The 25,028-nt window shown below is 34.1% G+C and overlaps 4 protein-coding genes across 4 annotated transcripts; 1 reads left to right on the top strand and 3 right to left on the bottom strand.

The window, feature by feature from the left end:
- The first annotated feature begins 8,570 nt into the window (after positions 1-8,570).
- On the top strand, positions 8,571-10,274 carry LOC111887878 (protein PHOTOSYSTEM I ASSEMBLY 2, chloroplastic). Its single transcript, XM_023884017.3, has 6 exons — positions 8,571-8,728; positions 9,026-9,126; positions 9,242-9,395; positions 9,530-9,622; positions 9,712-9,843; positions 9,956-10,274. The coding sequence occupies exons 1-5, from the start codon at positions 8,647-8,649 to the stop codon at positions 9,840-9,842; spliced, it is 561 nt and encodes a 186-aa protein (XP_023739785.1). The 5' UTR covers positions 8,571-8,646; the 3' UTR covers position 9,843; positions 9,956-10,274.
- Positions 10,275-11,410: 1,136 nt separating this feature from the next.
- On the bottom strand, positions 11,411-13,526 carry LOC111887881 (GTP-binding protein BRASSINAZOLE INSENSITIVE PALE GREEN 2, chloroplastic). The gene is made up of 3 exons (XM_023884019.3): positions 12,245-13,526; positions 12,008-12,175; positions 11,411-11,874 (listed from the first exon to the last, which is right to left on the bottom strand). The coding sequence occupies exons 1-3, from the start codon at positions 13,469-13,471 to the stop codon at positions 11,506-11,508; spliced, it is 1,764 nt and encodes a 587-aa protein (XP_023739787.1). The 5' UTR covers positions 13,472-13,526; the 3' UTR covers positions 11,411-11,505.
- A 1,447-nt stretch (positions 13,527-14,973) lies between these two features.
- On the bottom strand, positions 14,974-17,469 carry LOC111887874 (E3 ubiquitin-protein ligase SINAT2). The gene is made up of 4 exons (XM_023884013.3): positions 17,050-17,469; positions 16,424-16,666; positions 15,775-16,161; positions 14,974-15,599 (listed from the first exon to the last, which is right to left on the bottom strand). Exons 2-4 carry the CDS (start codon positions 16,625-16,627, stop codon positions 15,276-15,278), a joined length of 915 nt encoding a protein of 304 aa, XP_023739781.1. The 5' UTR covers positions 16,628-16,666; positions 17,050-17,469; the 3' UTR covers positions 14,974-15,275.
- Positions 17,470-21,132: 3,663 nt separating this feature from the next.
- On the bottom strand, positions 21,133-23,543 carry LOC111887886 (uncharacterized). Its single transcript, XM_023884025.3, has 5 exons — positions 23,177-23,543; positions 22,446-22,642; positions 22,010-22,303; positions 21,751-21,828; positions 21,133-21,675 (listed from the first exon to the last, which is right to left on the bottom strand). The coding sequence occupies exons 1-5, from the start codon at positions 23,289-23,291 to the stop codon at positions 21,361-21,363; spliced, it is 999 nt and encodes a 332-aa protein (XP_023739793.1). The 5' UTR covers positions 23,292-23,543; the 3' UTR covers positions 21,133-21,360.
- Positions 23,544-25,028: the final 1,485 nt, after the last annotated feature.

Here is a 25,028-nt window from a genome sequence, read left to right as displayed (position 1 = left end):
AAATGCGCGGATTTGGTCAATCTGTCGACGATGACCCATATGGTATCGAGTCCACCCGTCGTCTTGGGCAACTTGGTTACGAAGTCCATAGTAATCTGTTCCCATTTCCATTCCGGGATCTCCGGCTGTTGCAGTAATCCTGACGGTTTCTGATACTCGACCTTAACCTTAGCGCAAGTAAGGCATTTACTTACGAAGGTAGCAATTTCTGCTTTCATGTTAGGCCACCAATATAGTTTCTTAAGATCAAGATACATTTTATCTGAACCTGGGTGAACGGAATATCTCATGTTGTGTGCTTCGGTCATGACTACGTCTCTGAAACCACCATGTTTCGGTGTCCAGATTCGATCTATGAGATAATACGCTCCGCCATCCTTGATTTCTAGATTCTTTTCCATTCCTCTCAGGGATTCACCCGCCACATTTTCAGGTTGTAATGCTTGCAGTTGAGCCTCCTTAATTTGTGTGGATAAGTGGGAATGGATAGTCATAGTCAGAGATTTGACTCTCCGCCCAATGTATTCTTTTCGACTAAGGGCGTCAGCTACCACGTTGGCCTTGCCAGGATGATAACGAATTTCACATTCGTAGTCATTGAGTAACTCGACCCATCGTCGTTGTCGCATGTTGAGCTCCTTCTAATCAAAAATGTGTTGAAGGCTCTTGTGATCGGTGAATATAGTACTCTTGGTTCCATACAAGTAGTGCTTGCCAAAATCTCAAATTTTGTTATAAGTTAGGACCTCGGCAAAAAGTTTTTTAAATTTCTTAAACTTTGTAACCGGAGACCCTTATAGGGGTCAAATTTTCGTGATCATTGTATCAACTATTATATTAATATAAGTGGCACTATTATTACTACGTGGGGTATTTCATTCAATCCTGAAAAAAGTTATGGAAAAACCAAATGCTTGTTTCATATTTTCAGTCTTACATATAACTTTCATTCTTCTATTTTGAGACTCGTACTATCATCTGTTGTTAGGCTATAGCAATTTAGTTCATGAGACACATACAATTTCTATGCTATGGAATTCTTATCTTTATCTTTTCAACCTATAGTTGAAGGATGCCTCCGCGTAGGAACCCAAGACGAAACAACGGTGGGGAAGCTCCTATACCACCACCACCTCCACCTCCTCAATTTGATGCTGTCATGTTCCAGGCAGCAGTCACCGTAGCTGTAGCAGCTGCCATGTCACAGATCAATAACTCGAGTACTACTGGCTCGGGAACTGGCACACACCCATCCAACCATGGCGAGAGTCATGGGCAATCCCGAGAATGCACCTATAAGGAATTTACTAATGCCAAACCCCTGATGTTTAATGGAACTGGTGGTGTGATGACTCTGAGGCAGTGGATCGAAAGGACAGAATCAGTCTTTGAAATCTGCTCATGTCCCGAGCACAACAAAGTCAAGTTTGCAACCTTCACACTTACTGATAGGGCTTTAACTTGGTGGAATGGCTACGTTAAGGTACTTACCCTGATAGTGGCAAACTCCATAAGCTGGGAGATCTTAAAAATCATGCTGATGAGAGAATACTGTCCACGAGGAGAGATTCAAAAACTCGAGCACGAACTCTGGACTCTTGGAATGATTTATACCGACATAGCAACTTATACCAACAGATTCTGCGATCTGGCAATCCTTTGCCCAGATATGATTGCTCCTGAGAGCAAGAAAACAGAGAGATACATTTGGGGACTGTCGCCCCAAATTCGATCAAGCGTGTTAGCTTTAAAACCTGACACTTTTGAAAGTGCCAAGGAACTGGCACAATCTCTTGTTGATTACGGAGGTCATCAGAACTCAACGGTTTCTACACCAGAACCACAAAAGGGAAACAACAACAACAATAACATGAAGAGAGTATGGAATAAAGGGAAGGGTGGGTCTTTCCAAGAGTCCGCGAAGAAACAACAACTGGTTTCAGTGAATGCTGCTACTGTACCTACTACCGTTCCTACAAATCCCTAACCAACAAAGCCTTATGGGGGTAAACTTCCAAAGTGCACCAAATGCACTTATCATCATCATGGACCTTGTCGGGAAATGCAGTGCTCCAACTGCAACAGAAAGGGACACACTGTCTGTTTCTGCAAGGATCCCGCGAAGCCGATCACTCAAGTTCCCAGCGCGGGTGTAGGCCAAACTTGCTACGGTTGTGGCGAGGTGGGCCACTACAAGAGAAACTGCCCAAAGGCAGCAAATACCGGTGGGGTGGGACGAGTGTTGGCTATAGGCCACGATGAAGCCGTAGCTGATCCGACTGTAGTTGCTGGTACGTTCCATCTCGATAATTCATATGCATGCATATTATTCGATAGTGGAGCGGAGAGAAGCTTCGTGAGTCAAAACTTTATTCACTTACTTAAACATAAACCTAGCAAGTTAGAAAAATCATTCACTGTAGAGATGGCAAATGGAAAAACGGAAAACACTAACTGCATATACATGGACTGTACGTTAACTTTAGACGGTCATTCTTTCCCAATCAACCTCATGCCGGTCCAAATTAAAAGTTTCGACGTCATAGTCGGCATGGATTGGTTAAGTCTTGTTCGTGCCAACATCATGTGCTTTGAGAAAGCAGTTCGTCTTAGTCTTCTTAATGACGAAACATTAGTGATTTACGGCGACAAATCAAGTACAAACCTTCGCATCATTTCGTGCATCCAAGCTCGAAAGTGTTTGCGGAAGGACTGTCATGCATTTATTGCGCACATCGTCGATACGAGTCATGAATTAAGAGACATCAAGAGCATTCCTGAAGTATGCGACTTTCCCGATATCTTTCTAGAAGAACTACCGGGATTACCACCACAATGCCAAGTCGAATTCAGAATCGACTTAGTTCCAGGGGCTACCCCGGTAGCGAAATCGCCTTATCGCCTAGCACCAGCAGAGATGCACGAACTTTCCAGTCAGCTTAACGAACTCCATCAAAAAGGATTCATTAGACCAATTTTCTCACCTTGGGGAGCACCGGTCCTATTTGTAAAGAAGAAAGGCGGATCGTTCCGCATGTGCATCGACTACAGAGAACTAAACAAACTTACTGTAAAAAATCGTTATCCTCTACCCCGCATTGGTTGCGCTTGGAACTTGACTCCGCATCCGATTGCTTCGATTCCATTAGACGCCTATCAAAGGCGGCTTGTTGTTCCCTTAATTTGGCGAGGGCTGCAATCATTTGTGCTTGGAATGCCTCGGTCTGGAGTTGGGCATTGTCCTGAATCCTGTCCAGCCTACGGATGTCAGAAGTGTGAACCTGTACTTCCACGTTGACATCCCGAATCCGGCTAGCTTGAACTCCGGATTGGTAGGACTGATTGGCTAGTTTGCCCACCATTACTGGGAGTACCCGATCAGCCGAACCTCCGCCGTGGACATCGTAGAAGTCTCGGCACATGCCGTAGGGAGGGCGTAGGTTTTGTTGTTGGCTCCAATGGTGGAGGTGACTTCCCCAGACGGGAGTCGGTCCTTGAAAGTTCCTTACAAAGACAGGAGGTTGTGCGGGTGGTGGGTTGATCACTTCCGGCTCTAAGTCGGTTCCGGAGTCATCATCCAATTCTATGGGTTCTTCGTCCTCCTCGGGATCCTCTTCGATCCATCCCCCGTTGCCTTGGTTGGGATAGTAGGGGTCGCCGGGGTGGTGAAATCCCGCCATTTGACTGTACGAGAATAGGGTTTATAAGAATCGAATAATGTTTGGAACATGTAAGACTAAACAGGTATGTTAAGCTATTCTAAGTAATAAATACTCCTATAGTATTTAAATTCGTGTGTTTGATTCTCGTGATGTTTTGGTAAGTTTTGACTTGTTGTTTACTACGAGCAATCCTCGATATATATTGGTCCGATCTCGGACAAATATAGTTGATCATGCTATATTTGTCCCAAATCCGATTACATATATCGAGTCTTAATCGTAGTGTCCAACTTGTCTAAATACTTCTTGTATAGTTATAATCATGAAAATAAGTTTGTTGTATGCAAGTATTTGTACTTGAATGAACTAACATTATAAGTTAAACGAAACGCGGCTTAGGCGTAAAACAAAAAAAATGTTTTATCAGAGAGTATTAGTCCCTTAAGCATTTATAGTTTGTATATCTTATGTGGTTCGATATACTTAGTTCACTATAAACATTGCTCTGATACCAATTTGTCACACCCCCAAACCAGAACGGCGGAAACGTTCGGGGGCGAATGACTTCATGTGGTAGCATAACAAATGAATACATAGTAAAGAAAGCAATACAACCATCATATATATAATTGAAAGTTTACATTGTTTAAAAAGTACATGTTCAAAACCAATTACAATATGATGCCAAAATATGAAGTTAAACTGACGACGCAACGTCCCTTCTTCAAAAGCTGTTTGATACCTGTAATTACTGAATCCCTGGGACATACAAGTAGTTTTGAAAGAGTAGATCAACATTTAAGCTGGTGAGTTTCATAAGTATTAAATGACAATGTTTGTATGAAATGAAATGTTTTGTTTTTATTTGTTTGTTCCTAGAAAATCCCATATTTTCTACTAGTATAAATGTAGCCTTCTATCAAGACTAATGTTTGTTTCTAGAAAATGTATGTACGTATAAAATATCCAATATGTTTGAAAAACCTCGTAAATCAATGTATTTTTAATACCCCATGTGAGTTTTATAACCATGCTATTGACTCGGATTGCCTATACACAACGTTCTTCAGGCATTGGAATGTTCTGACGTTTGTCACCCCAAACAGTGGACTGTAGCTAACAGTTAGGGCGCGGGTTGTCAACCCGTATAGATCTATACACAAACACCATGCTCCCCCTCCAAGGGATTCTGGTATATAATACAGGACTTGAAATGTGTACTCGAACGTACGTGAAGTTAATGTCTCACAAAACTTAGTATAAAAACATATTTACGTGTTAAAATGCTCGTTTGTTCTTGTATGTGAAAGTGACTTCTTGAAAATCGCGTTTCTAGTATGTAAAAGTTAGTAATGTTCTCGTAAAACTATACCTATTATAGCTTTCTAAAAGTGTGTCTCGTTTGTTTAGAAATCCCTAGAAAATGAAACCCTTGTTATGAAAGTATAGATTTTTATAGTGTCTAAGTTGGAGGCATATACATGCAATCTAAAACAGAGTGTTTAAACTATACCTATATAACAACATTTTTCGTTTCAAAAGATATAATGTTATCGTGATATATTTTACATACGAAAGTTCCCTATAAAGTTTATAAATCACATATGATTCTGTTGAATAAAAATGTATAATAAAACTTTATATAACACACGATAATAATCGGGTGTTTTACTTGTATTTCCCCCCCCCCCCCCCCCTGAAAGCATATAAAAGCATTTATAGAATATTTAAAAGGGTTAATTAAGGGGTATGAACTCACTTGAAAGATCGAAGAAAGGCGAGATGAAAACCGGGCAGAATTTCTTCTCGGGAAAACGGATTTTCTCGGAAATATCGGAAGTACAAACGACCTTCGGGACTTAAGCAAAGTGACCGGGGCTTCGGGTTAGCACGGGCACGGAAAACGAGGCAACAACGCAAGAGAAATGGGAGAGAATGGCCCTTTTCTTTGGAACCCTCGCATCCCTTTTATAGGGGGTGGGAACCGCCTCGGTACGCTGGGCGTACGCGTGCGTCAAGCATGACCGGATCCTCGACTGCCTCGGAGTTCGGATGGGACGGGTGCTAGCTTCGCATAGGGCCAGACGTGGACGATCCGAGGCCTAGGCCTTGAGTACGCTGGGCGTAACTCGGCCCTATCTAATGACTCGCCTTCGGATAATACCAAGATTAAATAATAAAATTTATATTTTATTTATTTAATAAACTTCTAAAATTCATATCTTCTTCATACGAACTCCATTTTCGATGTTCTTTATATCCACGCGTAGGTGAGACTACGCTCTACAACTTTCGTTTAGATTCCGTCGGCAAATTTTGAAATTATTTTTATTATTTATTTTTAAAAGGTCGCGTTAAGAGAATTTCGTTAGAAATTCATAACTTCTTTATCTGACGTTTGTTTTTGCCAGACGTTTTACCGTTGAAATACCATTGTCGAGACCTTCGATTCTCGTTTAGGTCATTCCGATCAAAATTCGTTCGATCTCCGATTCGAGTTTTTAGTTGTCTGTCGCTAAGCTGAACTTGTAAAAATCATAACTTCAATATACGAAGTCGGATTTGGGCGTTCTTTTTACGTACGATCATGGTTTAATGACATCAAAAATAGTAGGTAATTAAATAGAAACTTTTTGGACATTTTATTTTCGAAGCTAATTTCATTATCACAAAAGTGGTTACAACACTTGACTTTTAGGTCATTACATAGAGTTGAAATATCGGGTTGTCACAGAAGATATCAAAGAAATGATGATTTTGGTTTTTCAGAGGTTTACACGGCCGTGTAAACGAAGTCTCTCGAGCATTGTAGTTTGAAAGCCTGGCCAATTTTCGCAGTGTACTTTTTGCATTTACACGACCGTGTAAATGTTTACATGGCCGTGTAAACGTGGTCACGAGTTTAAAATAGGTTTTCTTTTTTCTAAAAAGGGGCAACCGGTTCCAGAAAAATGGGGGTCGATTTTGTGAGTTCTAGAGGCGATTTTGGGGAGCATTTTGAAGGCAATTGTTGCTTGAAAACACTTGGAAACATTTGATTTCATTTTGTAAGAACTTTAATTTCATTTTCTAGATTCTTGATCTTGTTCTAGTCATGAGTGGCTAAAACCCTAGATTCTCCAACTTTATGTCTTGACTTCTAGTTGTGATTTCAATCATATGACTTGATGTTTGCTTTCAATTTTCTATCTAGTGAATTAGCTTTTGTTTCAATTGAATGTTTGATTCTAATTGTGATTCTTATTGGCCATTTGAATTAGGATTAGATCATTCAAGTTATCTAATTGCAAAATCCGTAATTGTTTTGTAAATTGGACTAGGTAACAAGCACTAAACTGATTTCTATTCAATGAATTTAGTGTAAATCTTATTCATGTATTGTTATGCTCTCGAGCTTATGAGGAGTATTGAGTGTTGTTGGGAACATTCACATAAAGTTTAATGCAATCTTTCAACCTAATTCTAAGAGCTTGTTTAGATTAGATTGGTAAGGTTAGGAATAATCAAAGAGCTTATTTTGGTTAATCAATGTGGTGAATGGGAGGTGCTAGAGCTTGTTACCATTTCCATGTACCAACTTAGATAGAATTGAACAAATATCATTTCATCCATGGAATCACATTGCTAATTTGTCTTGCATAGAGTTGGAGTACTTACAAATATTTAATTTATTTCACTTAATCATTTGCTTACTTATTAATTCAGTTCTTTATTTGAATCATTGCATTTAAATCCCCTCTCTTTTGTGATCATATTTGTACCTTACGCAAAAAGGGTATAAACATTTGTTCCGTGTCTCTATGGATCGACCCTACTTAGCTTGTATTACCTTTTTAGTGCAAAGTAGTAGTGTTTTTTGGAGTCATTTGTACCCCTTTATTTGTTGGGTTTGACACGCCTAACACAACTGCATGGAGTGGCTCGGTGCCATCTCTCGGCAAGATGACATGAACTCGGTAGTGTCGAAGGAATCCTGTCACCTGCCTCAACATGATGAACTCAACAATTTCTTACATAAGAGAGAGAAAGTCCAAAATTCAGATATGTTCCCATTTTTTTCCAATAATTAAAAAAAAAAGGCTCAATATGTTATGAGAACACACCCTTTCTAAATGAAAAAATGTTGAAAATGTAAGACAAATATGACATGACACCTACATAACAGAAAAATTAATACGTCAAAAGTAACGTTAATCCTCTAGCTTTAACTCAATGCTCAAATCCATTTGAGCGATTTGTGTAATTTACTTAACTTTTTTGATACAAACGAGTGCAACGAGTCGCGCATTATGATGTTACGACCCAATATCTATGGACATAGTTTTTAGAAGAATTAGTTTTGTAATTCAGTAAATGATGACGTCGTAACTTGTTGTCCATTTTTCTTCCTTCTCACTGTAATTTTATTTTGTTTTCTAGATTTGAACTTTACGGAAAATTTCATATTACATTAGATTGGAAAACTAACTTTTATTATCATTATAACAAATTTAAAGTATAGACATATAACTTAAGGATTCAAAAGATGAAAGGTTTGATTTGAAATTTGCATATTAAATTAAGGGTTTGAATGAAAAATAACAGTATATCAATTTCTAGAGTAATATCATAAAGGCGACGCGAATTTGATGATCATGGATGTCAGGTTGACGAACAATGACATATAAAGACAAATCTTCTTATAAATATTTATTTGATGTATCCTAAAATAATAATTTAACTCTTAACTAGCGGGAAAATGCGGTCTTTGCCCCAGGCCAATTTTTTATGTGTTTTTATGAAAAAATATAAAAGTTTTGGCTATAAGGACTAAAAATGTCAAAACTTCTTTAAAATGTAACAAGTTTCGAGCATTTGTAACGTTTGGTTTGTAAGTTAATTGACGGTTGGTCATAGGCCACGTCACCCCTATCATATCCATCAATAAACGGTCTTCCATAGCTGCTCATCTTCTCCAAACAGAGCCTCTGTCGAGAAGGACGAAATGGCGTTTAACCTTTCTTCTCCTTCTCCCTCCGCAATTACACCTCTATCTGCCCATTCAAACCCTCGACATGCTCTACAATGTAAGTCACTCGCTCTCTTCTTTACCAAATCGAACAACCTAGGGTTTCTGAAAACACTCTTCACCTTTCTTATTCTACTCAGCTTCTGTGATTGTTTGCGATTTCCGCTGCCTGTTTGTGAATAACGTTGATATTTACTCCAACTGAATCAAATTGGAACGTTTTTGAACTCAACTTTTTATTTGATTGAATCAATACAATTTCATCTCATCAGTTTACACATTGAAAAATAGCTAATTTTAAAAGTCGGAATTTCAGTTTCTAGCGTTTACTTACATTTCTACTTTTGGTGATTAGCCAATTTGAAGTCGGTGAGCTATCGCGTGAGATGTAGCTTAGAATCAGAGAGCTCTTCAGCAGATGTTCCAGACACCTCACCAGAACCTATCACGACAAAGGTCTGTACTCTGTAGACTGTATCTATTCATTTTTTTCTTTAGATATTTCCGATTCCAACTATGATTGATTGATTGATTGATTTCTAAATCTAAATCTAAATCATCATCTTCACAGACTCAAAACCATTTGACATCACGAAGAAGATGCCTAGCATGTTTAACTTCATCAATAGCTTTAATAAGCAATTCAAGTAGTCCCCAGGAAAAGGCAATCGCATCTGATATGAAACCAGGGTGTCGGAACTGTGGGGGCAGTGGTGCTATTATATGTAAGTTTTGCTTTTTCTTCACAACAATCAACACTCAATTTTGAAGATGGAAGATTAACTTGATATGATTGAAAGATTATTGTTCTTGATTTTGGGTTTTTACTTGGTATATGAGATGTTGATTTTGTATCTAGGTGAAATGTGTGGTGGAACTGGAAAATGGAAAGCTTTGAATAGAAAACGAGCTAAAGATACATATGAGTTTACTGAATGCCCTAATTGCTATGGTATAATTCTTTTTGCATTCATAATAATTGTATTTAATTCATTGAAATTACAAGTGTTTGAGAATTTATGTTCTTGATTTTGGAAACAGGTAGAGGGAAACTTGTATGTCCTGTTTGTTTGGGTACTGGTTTACCTAACAACAAAGGTCTTCTTAGGAGGCCTGATGCCAAACAATTGCTTGAAAAGATGTATAATGGGCGCCTACTTCCAAACTCTTAAGGTCATTTTCCAAATTTCTATAAAAGTCAACTTTGTATTTGATTTTGACCCTAAAAAGTCAAAATGTAGTATCCCAATCTTAATGTCATATGTTTAATGTTTCTGCTTTTTAGGTGTCATTTGGAATTGGGTTTTGGGGTGATTCTTGAATATGGTAAATAGAGGAGCAAAAACTGTTTGGTATATAGAAGCGGCTTGAGGGCAAAAACGTAATTGTCTTTAAGTTCAAGCTGCTGTTGAGAGGTTGAATACAGGTTTCAGCTTTGTTCATCTATAAAATAAGATGAAACGACTATTTTATTATGTATTATGTATCATGATATGATGAAAGGAAGATAGATTAGCAATCTGCTGAAACCTTCTATAGAATTTAAAATGTAGCTTATTGGATACAAATTTTGCACTAACAAGAATGAAAGTTTATGGTTATTACATGGAGTTTTCCATTTTGGGCAATAATCTTTAATAGAATGGAAATGTACTTCCACTTTGTTAAATTTTATTCCTTAGACAATGTGTGTTTTTTTTCCTTAAAAAATTGTACTATAACCCATTATTATTTATAAAAAATTTAATTACCCCAAAATCCAAATGACACCTAGATACGTGTATACATTTTTTTTAATAAAAATGTATTTGTATACAAATATATTTATTATAAAATAGGTGTTTACATATTTCTTTTTTATAAAATACATGTTTGTATACATTTGTTTTTATAAGAAAACGGATTTATTTATGTACTTAATAAATTTAACGACCCCAACCCAAATGACACCTAAATACTTGTATACATTTTTTTTTATAAAAACGTGTTTGTATACAAATGTATTTATTATAAAATAGGTGTTTACATATTTCTTTTTTATAAAATACATTTTTGTATACATTTGTTTTTATAAGAAAACGGATTTATATTTATGTACTTAATAAATACATACTTTACAATAGATATTTCACATAAAAAATGTTTTTTTTTTTTTTAAGTTTTTATATAGACAAAAGAAGGTTTTTATGTGAAAATATATATATGTTTTTTTGTACAAATGAGATTTTGAAAAAAAAAAGATGTAAAACAAATATTCGAAACAAATTTTTGAAAAAAAAAAGATGTAAAAAAGAACTAAATTTAAAATGAATTTGTAACAAAATTTGAAATCTATGCAAAAAGTGTAAAATTTTAAACTAAATTTGTAATAAAATTTAAAATCTAACTCAAAAGTGTAATTTTTAAAATTTAGATGACATGTGAACCGTAACATGGTTAAAATGAATATTTTTCGGTTTTTATGACTTAATTGACTAAAAAAAGATAAGAACAAAATCGATTATGAGGTCTAAAGACTAAACATAAAACTTTTAAGTAGATTTCTCTGTTAAAAGAAACACCAAAAAATGAGAAACTAAAACATATTGTTCATAACACACCCCATTAAAATAAAAGTATTTTATGAATAAAACATTCAACAACTTACTTTTGATTGCATTTTTTTAAAACCATGGTATACTAAAAAAGAAAACAAATAGTTACTTCCTTAACCTAAAATTCAAATGAACAACTCATTCCATTTACCTAAAACCATTTCATTCCTTTATAATCCCCGTAATCTTTGCATTGTGCATTGAACTTGTTGAGACCATAAACCTCATTACAAATAAATCTTCACTTTATAATAAATAATTCGCATGATAAATCCCCAACTTTCCTCTTCTTCTCATTCTCATTCTCATTTTGCTTTTGCCTTTGCTTATTCAAAGATTTATCGGCTTTTGATACAATTTTTGAAACAGTAAACCCCGTGACTTCAAAGGTATGAGATCGATGAGGAATCAAAGCATTGCGAAGGGTGACATCAACACCATCATATGTCCAAACACCAACAACCGCCTCTCCTTTTAATCCAATCGCAAACCAACCAAGACCACCACATGCAATATCAACGCAACTCGAGTCCCACCAATTCCCACGCACACGAAATTCCTTTCTTACCCATCTTCCAAGCTCCTCCACTCTTTGCTTCCCAATTGGAGGCTGAGGGTATAATCGGAAATTACAACATCTTATTCCCATATGACAATTACCATTACAAATTACGATGACAAAATGACATTTAGATCTAAATTATCATGATTCATGAACACAAAATCTTGAATTATTATTGTACCTGTAATTGACGACCAAAATGATCTTCCACCATTGTTGATGCTTTCTCTGTTTTTCCCATGTGAAGAGGAAGATGAGGAGATGCCCAAACAGTTACATATATAGAATCAACCGATGATTCTTCAATATCAAGCCTCATAAGTCCCCCAATATGCACTGAATGCCCAACCTAATTCATAACAAATTACAACACAAATATCACAAAAACACATAATAAAGGGTATATTTGGAAGATCACCTTGATCCTATAAGTCCTTGGTTTCAACTCTTTGCTGATGTGGACTAACTTCTGTTCCTCCGTAGTCAACCGCGTGGTAATCTGGTGTGGATGTAGTAATCCCGGTGTATCAAACAACTTTGTTCCACCAGGAAGCACACCCTCCACCCGAACAATCCCTAATGTAGTTCCGGGTATTGGAGCCTCGGTCAAAATGGTCATTTTACCACCTATGGATTTCCCCATTGCATTAATAAGTGTTGATTTTCCAGCATTTTGTGCACCAATGACCCAAATATGCCCTCGTGGTCCAGCTAATGACACCATATCATCTGCGAGATTCTTTAATCCCCAGTTTTTTACAGCGCTTACAAGATGAACTTTGGTTAATTTGGTAGCTCCTCCTTCTCTTGCCCTAGTTCTAACCCAGTGTTCGAATCCAGTTGGGGATAAAGATGAAGGGAGAAGATCGATTTTTGTAACGACTAACACAATTCTAGGTAAATTACCTGATTTCCCTTCTTTCCAAGATCTAGAATGAACGTCGATTGTGTTGGAAACTAACTCTGCGACTTTTCTGGGGAATGATCCGTCGAAATCGACGGCGTCTACCACCATTACGACGACAGTTCGTGTACCTGAAACCGAATTCAACCTCTTTCCGACTGTATGATCGAAGTCGAAATCGGGTAGCAGGTTTTCGACGGTTTGATCCTTCACTTTCCCGTAGTTCCTCAAGCTGTGGCACCTCGCGCAAACGACTGGTCTCTCGGGAGATTTGGGGGCAGGGTTTTCGAGGGTTTCATCGGGTTCAATTAAGATTCCTTTTTTGAGAGAATCTGGAATGTGGGTTTCGTCTGCTAAGGGGTTTTTGTCGATTTGTTGTTTGTAAGTTGGATCTTTGACTGAGGGTGTGATGAAGAACCCGGGTTGTTTAGCGTCGGAGTCCTGCATTTGGATTCCACATCCAGGGCAAATTCTGCGGCTTTGGGAGGTTGTTTCATCGTAATTTCCGTCTCTGGAGAGGGTCGGAGGTGGAACCGAAGTGTGATTTGAAGAGAAGAGTCTGAAATGGAGGTTTGGCGTTGCTAGGGTTTTAGCAGGGTTTAAGAGATCTGAAATTTTTGGGGGGTTTATGATGGAGGTGAAACTGGAGTTGGATACAGATTGTGTGTATGCATAGGTAGTGAAGGGAGAGAGGGCAAGAAGGTTCTTGAGCTTTGATTGAGTTAATTTTCGAGAAATCATTTCTGTGTTTGAAGCTCTACTTCCATGGAGGTTTTGGTAGTTAGGGTTTGGCAGACTAGTGAGTAATGAATGATAGTGAATACTTCCAATAAGATCCCTTAAGATTGGGAATAATCCTATAATGGTCCCTCGAGTTATTTTAAATTAAAAAATATTCCCTTTCGGTTCATATTTATTTGGTATTTTGTTAGAAGCAATTAATTTAACTTTAAGAAAACCGTTTTTTTTTTAGAAAATGGAAGGTATTTAGGCCCGTTATCGTATACTTATTAATCCTTGCCTATGTCTCATACTCTAAAGTCATAGACAAACCTCCATTATAGACGAATCTCTATGACCATATGACTTAATAGTGTCAGAAGTTGAACATTAGTTATTAAGTTAATCACCATATCTTTTGACATCTTATAATGTATTAATATATAAAACTCGATAGAAATATGATGTGATTGAAGATCGAGATTTACATTTTGATATTTTATAAGATAACAAAAGGATAACATATACCATCTATGTCGTCATTGACATCATATCTAATCGTCATGTAATTTAAATGAAACCTATTAATAGAGTTGTACTAAAATTTGGATGATATTGATAAATAAAAATTAGTATTTTTTTCTTAACAAAAAAAAAACATATGAGTTCTTTTGGTATATACATACATGTTATGTTTTTTTTTTTTGTATTTTATATTTTACCCGTAATATAATGTTAAAACATTAATTAAGTATGTAATATAATATTATATAATATTTAATAGAAAAATCAAAATAATATAATACTCCTTCCGTCCCAATATTATTGTCCACAGACAAAAAACACACAGATTAAGAAAATCATTAATTACCACTAACTTTATATAATAAAATGACAGTTTTGTCCTTACTTTGCATTTAATGGAACATTAAATGCTTAGTTGTTTAAATAATAATGAGGGAGTATTTTAATAAAACTGTAATTTATTTTTAGAAATGAACTATTATTTTGGGACAAACGAAAAAGAAAAGATGGACTATAATTTTGGGACGAAGGGAGTATTTAATATTTAATATATAATATAATATTTAATTAAGTATGATTTTAATATAAAAAAATATATACGTTACAATTAATTTACTAGTGGTGTTACTATGGTGAAAAACTAATCTCAAATCATTATTATTTTTTTATATATATTTTTATGGCTATGTTATCCCTTAGATAACAAGAAGTTGATTTGGTGCCTCGTGAATTTTTTCTTCTTATCGATTTAGTATTACTTCAAATTTTAATTATTAGGTTGATTATTTAAAAGTCATTGTATTCATAAAACTTTTAACATTTCCGAATGAATTTTACTATTTGAATTCAAGATGTCATGAAAATGATCAAAAGCCTTCAAGTCTTGGCATAGTTGGTTTTTGGCATAGTTGGTTTCTATATGGTATACTTGCATTAAAAAAAATAAAAAAAAAAAGGTCAAAAATATCGCATGAGTTTAAATTTTAATATAGATTAGATTCCTATAACAAACGGTTGTATAACTGATTTAAAGTTGCCAGTAGAATAACCATTTTCACAGAAAAATGATCAAAAAGAAAGCTTACATTCTCTCGCCTTAAGATCATCCACAACGCAAAAATGTTTCAAGTAACAAAACTAACCCTTCAAACCCCAATCTAAACCTTTACATAGATATTGCATATAATTATAAGCCCTAAAAACCACCCTTCTTTCTTTCTATTTCACAAAAACAAAAAAACGAGGTTGTGCGAGGCGGTGTGAGTGGCGGCAAGTGGTGGTGGTGGTTCAACTTCAAGAATCAAGACTGCTCTCTCCAAATCCGTCCGGCCACTTTCAACTTGAGCTCCTTCCTATCACCACCGGAGAAAAACAACCCTATATTTCTTGTTATGATCAACCCATCTAGACTATCTCTAACCGTTTTATGACTATCACGGATACTCCGTGGGACCCCTTGCCATTTTAGCTTTCTTCCATTCCCACCAACCTCCAAACTATAACTGAATTTACTCGCGTCATTTTCATCCCCCATAAAACGCAAAAACGCCATGTAAACGGGTGCCATGCCCAAATGAAATGCCTCAAAGTGCAAACAAAATTGATACCCGAAGCAATTGAAAATCTACATCCAATAAAAAAATCAAGAAACTAGATTTTAGTAAGTCGTTCTTTTTACATTAAGTGAAAAGAAACAATCAAACTTAAAGGAATGGAATGGAATGAACCATTCCATTCCATTCCTTGTCTGATTCCATCATACCAAACACTACCTACACACACATAGAGAAAGATCATACCGTTAACATCCATGTGGCGTTTTCAATTTCATGAGGATTGGGCTTCACATAGCGGTGGTTGAATGTGGACCCATCATGCATGTCAACATTATGATCTGTCTTGAGATGTGCAACAAGGAATGGAATATCACCCGTGACATAGCATTCCGTTCCCGCATATGGACAATTATACCCCCGGTATTTACAATTCTCCTCATGTCTTATCCTACTATGATAAGGAAAAATATCATGGCATCCCAAATAATGGTACTTGCATGGCAACTCTATCGACTCTGCAACTTTCTCCAATGCCAAACACCGAATATTCCCAAGCTCTTGTCGGCATATCGGACAGCTATTTTGCACTTTTGATTTACATACAACACATATTGTGTGGCCATTTGGACACTTCATAAAGTAATAAAAAATACATCAGTAACCAATAACCAGTTACTAACCCAGTAACAGTAACCGTTGTTACTGTTACCTGGTAACCGCTAAAAACAACAGTAACTGATAACTGGTTACTAGTAACCAGTTCTAAACTAATTAGTAACTGGTTACTACTAAGTAGTAACCAGACAGTAACCGGTTATCGGTTACCACTAAACAGTAACCGGTTAGTGTTAGCAAGCGGTTACTGTTAGTAACCAGAGTAAGAAGAACATACTTGATGAATTGGAGGGTGCATTATGCCAAGGCAGACAGGGCACTCGAGTAGATCATGGACAGCACTGTTTGAAGCCAATCCATGCCTTCCACCAGCAGATCCGCATAATCTCAAGCAACTTCTTCCTTCTATATTTGCAGATTTAACACCAAAATCAGCACGCGATTCACTAACATCTTGAAAAATATTACCACCAGGGCCCATAATTAATGGTGTTTATAGTTTCTGTTTGTGATATTCCTCCTGACAAGAACAACCAAACAAAAGTTAACGTCTCATAGTCTCAATTCCACTCGTTTTTCGCATTCTACATAAGGAAAGATGCCCAAATTGTTATCAACTATGTATAGTTAGGTTTAGCTATTACACACAAATCGAAGCATGATCGACACAAAAATGATGTATTTATTCATGAGAAAGTGATCGGTAACTATGGGAGCTAAGATGTCTACAAAACTGCAAATTCAGAAACTCACGACTATGAAAGATGAGTAATTTTTCATCGAACCCTAGAGAAAACTATCGGGTTTCCTCAAATTTGCAGAATTGAAACATACCCAGAAACAAAAACACTTGCAATTGATAAAGGAAGTGGGAGAAAAAAAATTTGGTAAGAAAGAACTGACCTAGAACTGCAAACCCCAGATGAGAAATTCAGCTCGCAGAAGATAAAATCAATCAACCCATCAATAATTAGGGGAATTTTTCTTGTTGTGAAATTGATGTAATGAGCCACGATGAAGGTGTGATGTGGAAGCTAAATTGTGAGAGCAGGAGACTAGATTGACGTGTTGAAACCGGAGTTTGTTTATAAAGAATACTATAATCGGATGAAATGAAGATGTCCAGAAAGTCAAAGATTTCCCGAAATCAATCGCTCTTCTATTCTAATTTCTACCAATGGAACAGTGGAGCTTTTAGGATCGAAATTAAAATTGGGGTTGTTCAATCATAGATGGATGGGTGTACAGCTAAGGATTTGGGGAACTTGTTTCATGTCTCGAAGTTTAATGGTTGTTTTGTGTTGTCATTTTCTTGCGTACAGAGTGTGCAAATGTTGGCTTCTAACAAATTATTGTTTGAATTTATAAACATTATTTTATTATATATTTATATGTGTGTGTATGTATTGTATTTATCATCGTACTATCGGATGGTGTACAAAAACGACATTTTATCAAATTTTTGTATAAAATGTGTTGGAATTATTAAAAAATGTAACAAAGACAGTTGAATTTTGTATCCATTCACATAAAATACAACACCCATAAAACTATCATATAAATCATTGTTAGATTTTATAAAATATCATTATTATAAATGAACAAACTTATAAAGCATCTTATATATTTGATTGGACCAATTCACATGACCCATAAAAAATATATATATTTTTTAATATAATTTAACAAACTTTAAATTTACTTATAAGGAGTTAATAATAACATCTAATAAAAAATGAAACTTAACATATACTTTATGAAACACCGAACCTCAATAATTAACCACTAGCTCGACAAATTATTATTACTAAATTTTCAATTAATTTTTACATCATGTTGATCCATGTTTGTATATAAAAAGTACACCAAAATCATTTACAAAGTAATGACCATGTTACTCATGATTTTTTTTTCTTCCAAATATCTATTTGCTTTTTCCATCGACGTTATTAAACTTTAATATACTTATATTATTGCATATATATTGGAAAATATTATTAAATAATAAGTAAGTTTCAAATTACTCTAAGTTTGTCATATTTTTTAAGAGATATAATCACAGAAGTTTTAATTTGCTTCCTTGTAATGAGGTTTTTTTATACTAGTTAAACTTAGACTATGTGGAGACTATATATATATATATATATATATATATATATATATATATATATATATATATATATATATATATATATATATATATATATATATATATATATATATATATATATATCCGGTAAGAATTTTTTTTTGGTAGGAATGTAAGAAGTTTTTTTTCTATATATTTTTTTGACGAACAAAAGAAATGAATCACTAGATGATTCATTTGTAAGATAATTCACAAGAAAAAATTCCCAAAAAAAACATATTTATGATTCATTTTTAAGTAAACTAAGAAAAAAATCACTTTTGTGACAATTTTAGTAAATAACAACAAAATCATTGTATAAATGAATCATCGAGATGTTTTTTTGAGAATTTTTTCTTATGAATCATCTTACAAATGAATCATCTAATGATTCATTTTGTTTGTTCGCGAAAAAAATATATAGAAAAAAAACTTCTTACCTTCCTACCAAAAATTTCCTTCTTATTTGATCTTGACTATATATATATATATATATATATATATATATATATATATAGAGAGAGAGAGAGAGAGAGTTAGGTTCAAATGTTTTCACTATCTATTGTGTGCATGTATGATTGGTCCATAATCAATCATACATGCACATAATAAATAGTGAAAAACATTTGAACCTAAATCTCTCTCTCTCTCTCTCTCTCTCTCTCTCTCTATATATATATATATATATATATATATATATATATATATATATATATATATATATTGGGAACCACGGTTACAAAATAAATTAAATTTTCATAGTAAAAATTCATAAATTATTTATGAATTACTTTAAATAAATCATTAATTATGAGATATATCAAAAATTTAAAATTATTATAACTTCAAATTTAACATATAATTAGAAAAAGTAAATTTGAATTTTGAAGTGTTGCCTAATATATCTCTTTTGACATGTGGCATGATATTAATGAATAGTTGTATTAGAGTGACACATGTCAAATGAAGATTAAAACTATTCATTTATTAGAATACTAGGTGTGACCCATGTATTACATGGGTTTAATTAAAAAAAATAAATATAAAATTTTAACAATTTGAAAAGTTTAAATTTATAAGAAAAATGAGAAAAATTTGAATTATTAAAATTAATGAGACTTTAATGTATTGAATATATTACATATATAAACTTTTTCTAATAAATACTTTACATATATATTACCTTACACATTAAATGTGGAATTTTAATTTAATAAAATAAAAAATACAATAAAATGACAAGTGAAAATAAAAAATTTAAAAATTCTAGAAAATGTCATGTGTTCAAATGAATGAGAAGAGGACATGTGGCAACAAAACCTTCCTTTATTATGATATATATATATATATATATATATATATATATATATATATATATATATATATATATATATATATATATATATATAAAACCAAATTGTGATTTAGTTATAATTTTAAAGCATTGAAAGCCATTGATGTGGTCATTGAAAGTGAGACTTTTTCCAATTACAAAAAAAGGCATGATCAAACATCAATCGACCATGTAACGATATTTAAATAGGCGTGTTCAATATTGAGTTTATTGAGTTTTTGATGGTTTTAGAAGCTTTTAGTTTTAAGAAAAAAACTTGGAACTTTTTTTTGGTTTCACAATCGAAGCTTTTAACTTTTATTAAACAAAAAATTCGAATCTAACAGTAGTTTTTGCAAGGTTTTAACTTTTTGAAGCTTTTAATTTTTGGTTTTATATAGTTTTATACTTTAAAAGCTAACAATTATTTTTACCAAACTATTATGCACAAATAACAGTTATAATTTTCAACTTCCAACTATCAACTACTATCTACCATTTAGTTTTGCCAAATATGTCCATAATCAAGTGATGCAAAATCTGTGCAATGTTATTAAGGTTAATACTAATATTAATGTTGATTGTCATGAGTATATTATTGATAAACTCTCTACCTATGATGATATTGTTTTAATTACTTTGCGTAATTCCATTTATATTTACTTTACACTTGGACTATAAGCAAAGATTATTAGAATCATTTATTTGATACTCTCTAGTTTGTTTGTTTTGTTTTTTTGTATTATAACAAGTACATTAACTAATCTTTAAGAAAATTATAAATAATATGATTATAAATAACATGGATGGAAGTAACAAAAATACAAATGAATATCACAACAAATATATATGTATTGGTAGTTAATCTCCCTATACTAATAGATATGTATTGGTAGTTAATCTTCCTATAAAATAGTAGTTCTTTTGTCGTATGTCACATCTTTTTTAATTTTTCGACATTAAGAAACAAACCAATTTAGAATCTCTACTTTGGATATTTTCAAGTTTATGATTGGACAAGAATTATTGTTATTTCTTAACAAATACGATACCATTACAAGATAAATTTGATCATTTTAATTTTTAAGGTTTTCTTTTAGGAAACAATTCAGAAAGCAATTTAACAGTTCATAAAATTCAAAAAGATAATCTATTTGTTAAATGAACCGACCATTTTTTGTGATTAATTAATTCCTTTTATAAAAATGCATCTCATTTTAAAGGTAAAGCATTCCATATTTCATGGGTTGTATCATTGACAAAATTTCAATCATCTTGACATTTTTCCTTTATTTACGATGATAAAAAAAAAAAAAAAACAACAAAACTTCCAAAAATGGGTGGAAATAGTTGGTAACCATTATTATATACGACCCATGACATAACTTGTACCATATCTGTAACAAAATTTAAAGTTTGCACCAAAAAATACAAATATGAAATACAAAAAAAAAACATAGATTGTTAACCTTTTTATAACATTCTTTAGGTTTGTTGACAACACGAAGACAATTGAAACAATACATTTCCCAAAAACAATCTTAAACCTTAAATAAAATATACAAAAAAAAAATCCATAGTTGAAGATTAGCTTTGCATATATCCCACTTACTAAAGTATTCACTACAAACATACAGGACATCATTTACCCATTCAACACTTAATCCACACAGCACTTAATAGAGAACAAAAAAAAAGGACCTTAAGCTGACATGGTTTTTTAAGTCTTTCAAAAACTACACATACCAACTAATCACCGATGTAACCGGGCAGAATTTCTGGTTGCCCGTTTTGTCCCGGGCAGCTGAGATGGAACAAACCCATTGTCATCATAATCAACCTTCACAGCCACCTGTCTCCGGGAGGGTTGACCATTTTCAGGTGGTTGACTATTTGACTCTCTCTCTCCCTCTTCAACATGTCTGGAGCTTCTTTGCCTCTTTCGCATGTGGGGCCCACAAGGAGGAGGAGGCTGCTGGACATCTCTCTCCTCTTCTTCAACAACTTCTGCTTTTGCCATTACTACATATGGCCATTGGGTCCCACATCCAGGGCAAACTTTTTCCATCTGAATTAATAATATATATTAATAACTTAATATACCAAACCAATTTTATAAATAAAAATATATACATATAAATACCCTTTGTTGAGAGAATTTTGCTTGTAGACAGTATTTGTGAATTCTAACACTACAGCTCTCATTTGGACACAAATCAGCCTGATGATTAAAAAAATTACATTATGAGAAATATATATATAATGATTCTATAGGAAAGGGAATAAGGGATTATGGAATGGAATCACATTCCGATGTGGAAAACAAACTACATTTTTTGAATTCCATTCCATTCCATTTCTTCTTCAATTACAAACACTACAAAACAGATGAATAAACAAACCTTAATTCCAGATTCATTGCAGACATCACAAGGAGGAACTTGATTGTTATGAAACCAGCTCCTGAGATCCAAAAATGATCTAACACCAAGTCCAATATCACCATCTGACATGGCACATAACCATTGGTCATTCACCAATTCCCGTATAGTTTTTTCCTTTTGTGTCATAGAAAAATTCTTGAAAGCTGTAGGGACTTGAGATGAAGAAGCACCCTGATTTTCTAGCTGAATATTGAGGGCTTTGATATTGGAAATGGTACCCTGAGCTGTGTGATCTAGAACAATGGATTCAATCTGTTTTAAACCAATCGTTACATGTCATTTCACCTCATGATTCATATACAATTCCCAAAGACTATAATTCACAAGATGCATTGAAGTATACATGAGATTCAGCAATGGAAATTGGTGAATTTAGAAGTGAAAGGCGGCTTACAATGGCTTTATAGAAAGCAATTTGAGGAACAGTATATTTTGAACCAAGCTTTGACTGCTCATCTGCAACAGTGTTGACCACTCCATAAAATACACCACTGTCATATTGGTTTCTGCATGCTCGTAGCTCAAACTGGACATAAGATAGCTCCATGTTTATCTTTCGAAGATAATCATTGAACAATTGTTGATGGGAATCTGAAAGAAGAATGAATATGTGATTTATATGTAGCAGATGATTTATTATTCTGTTCCATACACACATCTGAAATTTGAAAATGGGATGATTATAACTCCTGTTATCAACAGAAGAGACAGCAGTTTGATTTTTGAAATCAACCCTAAACTTGGTATGAACTTTGCTGCAAATTCCTAGTCTGTCCTTAAATGTTTGAAGTAGTTGAGAGTCTGTTCTAGAGAGTTAAAAGGCCACAACAGTTTTGAACTTGAACACAAAACATTTCGCAATCAAATGAGAAAGTGTACTATCTGTTTCTGCTAAAGAGAATTTCAATCGTCAATAACGTCTACAGGAAGGTAATACTTTCTTATAAATTTACTTTGTAGGTAGAAGGAAAGTGTTAATTCCGTTTATTTCAGACCGATAAAGTGAGCAAACAAATCAAAAATGACCTCGTACGCACAAGGAAACATACGCGTAAACCTAAGATGGAAATCCCTCAAAAATTAAGTAGAAAAAGAGATCGCATATAGGGGAAACAGGGTAAGAACCTAAGCTTTTGCCGGTGACATCGGAAAATATAGCGTGAAAGTCCTTTTCCTTGAGTGGACCACGGGATAGCAGAGCTTGAATCAGCGTATGCTGTCTCCAGCTTAACGGCGGCATTTCTCCGCAGTAGGAGAACAATTCCTGGAACCCTAATTTGAACAAGAAGAGCACAACGGTGAGGAAAACCCTAGATTTCTTCGTGAACAATCAGGCGAATTTGGGGGAAGTGAAGATTTGGTATTATTGGCGGGAAAATAGGCAATTTACAATGGAGAACTATCTCGCACCTTCTTAGTTTTTGGGGAAACACAAACATTATTTCTATGCGGACAGGTTGGAAGTTAGGTATGAAAAAAAAAAAAAAAAAAAAAAAAAAAAAAAAAAAAAAACCTCATATGTCGGGAATCTGAAACTCGTATCCGTTTTATCGGAGAATTTTCAAGTTGACCGGGGATGAAGACGGGAATAGGGAACCCCCCAAACCCTAATCAATGATCATGGACTTGTCCCCGATATATAAATATATAAAATAATACAAAACATATATTTATAATACAATTTATAATTAATAAAATTTGATAAAAATAATCTAATTCATTAGTAATTACTTGGTTGAAATTATACTTTTTGGTTTATCTATTTACCTCAAATATCAATCTGATAATTTTTTTTATTTGATTTTTATGTATGTACTTAAATTTGGTAGAAAATTCGTTTATATTTGTTTATGTAATCTATGGATATTTTTATATTTTGTAAAATATTTAAACTTATGCCAATAAAATTGAAATTTAGAGTTTTTTTTATGTAAAAATTTTCATAGAAAAAGAAATCTTTGATTCCCCGCTCAAGACCCCAATCCTTGTTAGGATGAGGACGGGGGTTTACTTATATTTTCGGATGAGGATGTGGAATGGAATGAGGATTCGAGAATAAGAATGGGGACTAGGGTCCCTTGTATTCTCCGCCCCCGTTGTCATCTCTAGTTGAAGTATGTATAATAAAAGAACAAATTATTAAAATTGTTTATGTGCTTTGGCAAAATTGTGTCTTTGGTCCCTAACCTTTTTTTTTTTTTTGCATTTGGACCGTCCCTATAGTTTTATTTTGTTGCGTCTTTTGTCCCTGATAGAAGTGAAAAGGCCAAACTACCCTTTCCGTTTTGTTATCATTTTTTATAATTAATTTTATTTTTTTAAATATGAATGGGTGTGACAAAAATATTTAATAGAGTAGGCCCCACCTCACACCCTTTATCATCTTCTCTCGGCGTCCCTCTCTTTATCTCTCCTATTTCTTTATCGCACAAACCTACTATGGCCAAAGCAGTCACCGATCACCATCGTCATACTCGTCGGCGACATCTGTAACAAGCAAGACACTTTCATTCACCACTGTCTAACATCACCGTACCGTCCTTTTCTTCTTCCTCTGTTCTAAGATACAATGTCACCCATGTTAAGATCCATCGTCGTCCCTGTTAAGATCCAACTTCGTCTCTATTAACAACACCATTGCCATCAATCTCAAGTCTGCTTGAAGAAGAACCCAAACATAGCCGACAAAAATAAGCATCGACTACGAAAGTAGGTTTTGATTTTTGATTTCAAAAACCATTGTTTAGAGGGTTTTTTTTTTTTAATTATTTTGGTTTAGTTTGTTTTGTAGATCATCTTTAAATCTAGAACCATTTTTTTGGAAGGGGTTCTAATTTAGGTTACATGTTTTGATTTAGATTACATGGGGTTTGCTTTTTTTTCTATTTTGATTTTATTTGCTTTGTTTTAAAGTTTGGTTATATTTCATTTGATTTAATGGCAACCGACGGTAGTTGGCTGAAGGTGATGAACGGTG

The sequence above is a fragment of the Lactuca sativa genome, chromosome 1 (assembly GCF_002870075.4).
Source record: "Lactuca sativa cultivar Salinas chromosome 1, Lsat_Salinas_v11, whole genome shotgun sequence".
Classification (NCBI taxonomy): domain Eukaryota; kingdom Viridiplantae; phylum Streptophyta; class Magnoliopsida; order Asterales; family Asteraceae; genus Lactuca; species Lactuca sativa.
Note: the sequence above shows the minus strand (reverse complement) of the source record. Positions and strands in the feature narration are given on the sequence as shown.

Excerpts from the sequence above, each read along its gene's own strand:
- LOC111887878 (XM_023884017.3), top strand. The coding sequence starts at position 8,647 with ATGGCGTTTAACCTTTCTTCTCCTTCTCCCTCCGCAATTACACCTCTA. Across the intron at positions 8,729-9,025 it reads CCCTCGACATGCTCTACAAT|CCAATTTGAAGTCGGTGAGC; the intron begins GTAAGTCACTCG and ends TTTGGTGATTAG. Across the intron at positions 9,127-9,241 it reads CAGAACCTATCACGACAAAG|ACTCAAAACCATTTGACATC; the intron begins GTCTGTACTCTG and ends TCATCTTCACAG.
- LOC111887886 (XM_023884025.3), bottom strand. The coding sequence starts at position 23,291 with ATGCCGCCGTTAAGCTGGAGACAGCATACGCTGATTCAAGCTCTGCTA. Across the intron at positions 22,643-23,176 it reads TGTCACCGGCAAAAGCTTAG|ATTCCCATCAACAATTGTTC; the intron begins GTTCTTACCCTG and ends TTCTTCTTTCAG. Across the intron at positions 22,304-22,445 it reads TTGCTTTCTATAAAGCCATT|ATTGAATCCATTGTTCTAGA; the intron begins GTAAGCCGCCTT and ends GGTTTAAAACAG.
- LOC111887874 (XM_023884013.3), bottom strand. The coding sequence starts at position 16,627 with ATGGGCCCTGGTGGTAATATTTTTCAAGATGTTAGTGAATCGCGTGCT. Across the intron at positions 16,162-16,423 it reads TGCACCCTCCAATTCATCAA|TGTCCAAATGGCCACACAAT; the intron begins GTATGTTCTTCT and ends TACTTTATGAAG. Across the intron at positions 15,600-15,774 it reads ACGCCACATGGATGTTAACG|ATTTTCAATTGCTTCGGGTA; the intron begins GTATGATCTTTC and ends TATTGGATGTAG.
- LOC111887881 (XM_023884019.3), bottom strand. The coding sequence starts at position 13,471 with ATGATTTCTCGAAAATTAACTCAATCAAAGCTCAAGAACCTTCTTGCC. Across the intron at positions 12,176-12,244 it reads CAAGGACTTATAGGATCAAG|GTTGGGCATTCAGTGCATAT; the intron begins GTGATCTTCCAA and ends GTTATGAATTAG. Across the intron at positions 11,875-12,007 it reads ATTTTGGTCGTCAATTACAG|CCTCCAATTGGGAAGCAAAG; the intron begins GTACAATAATAA and ends TTATACCCTCAG.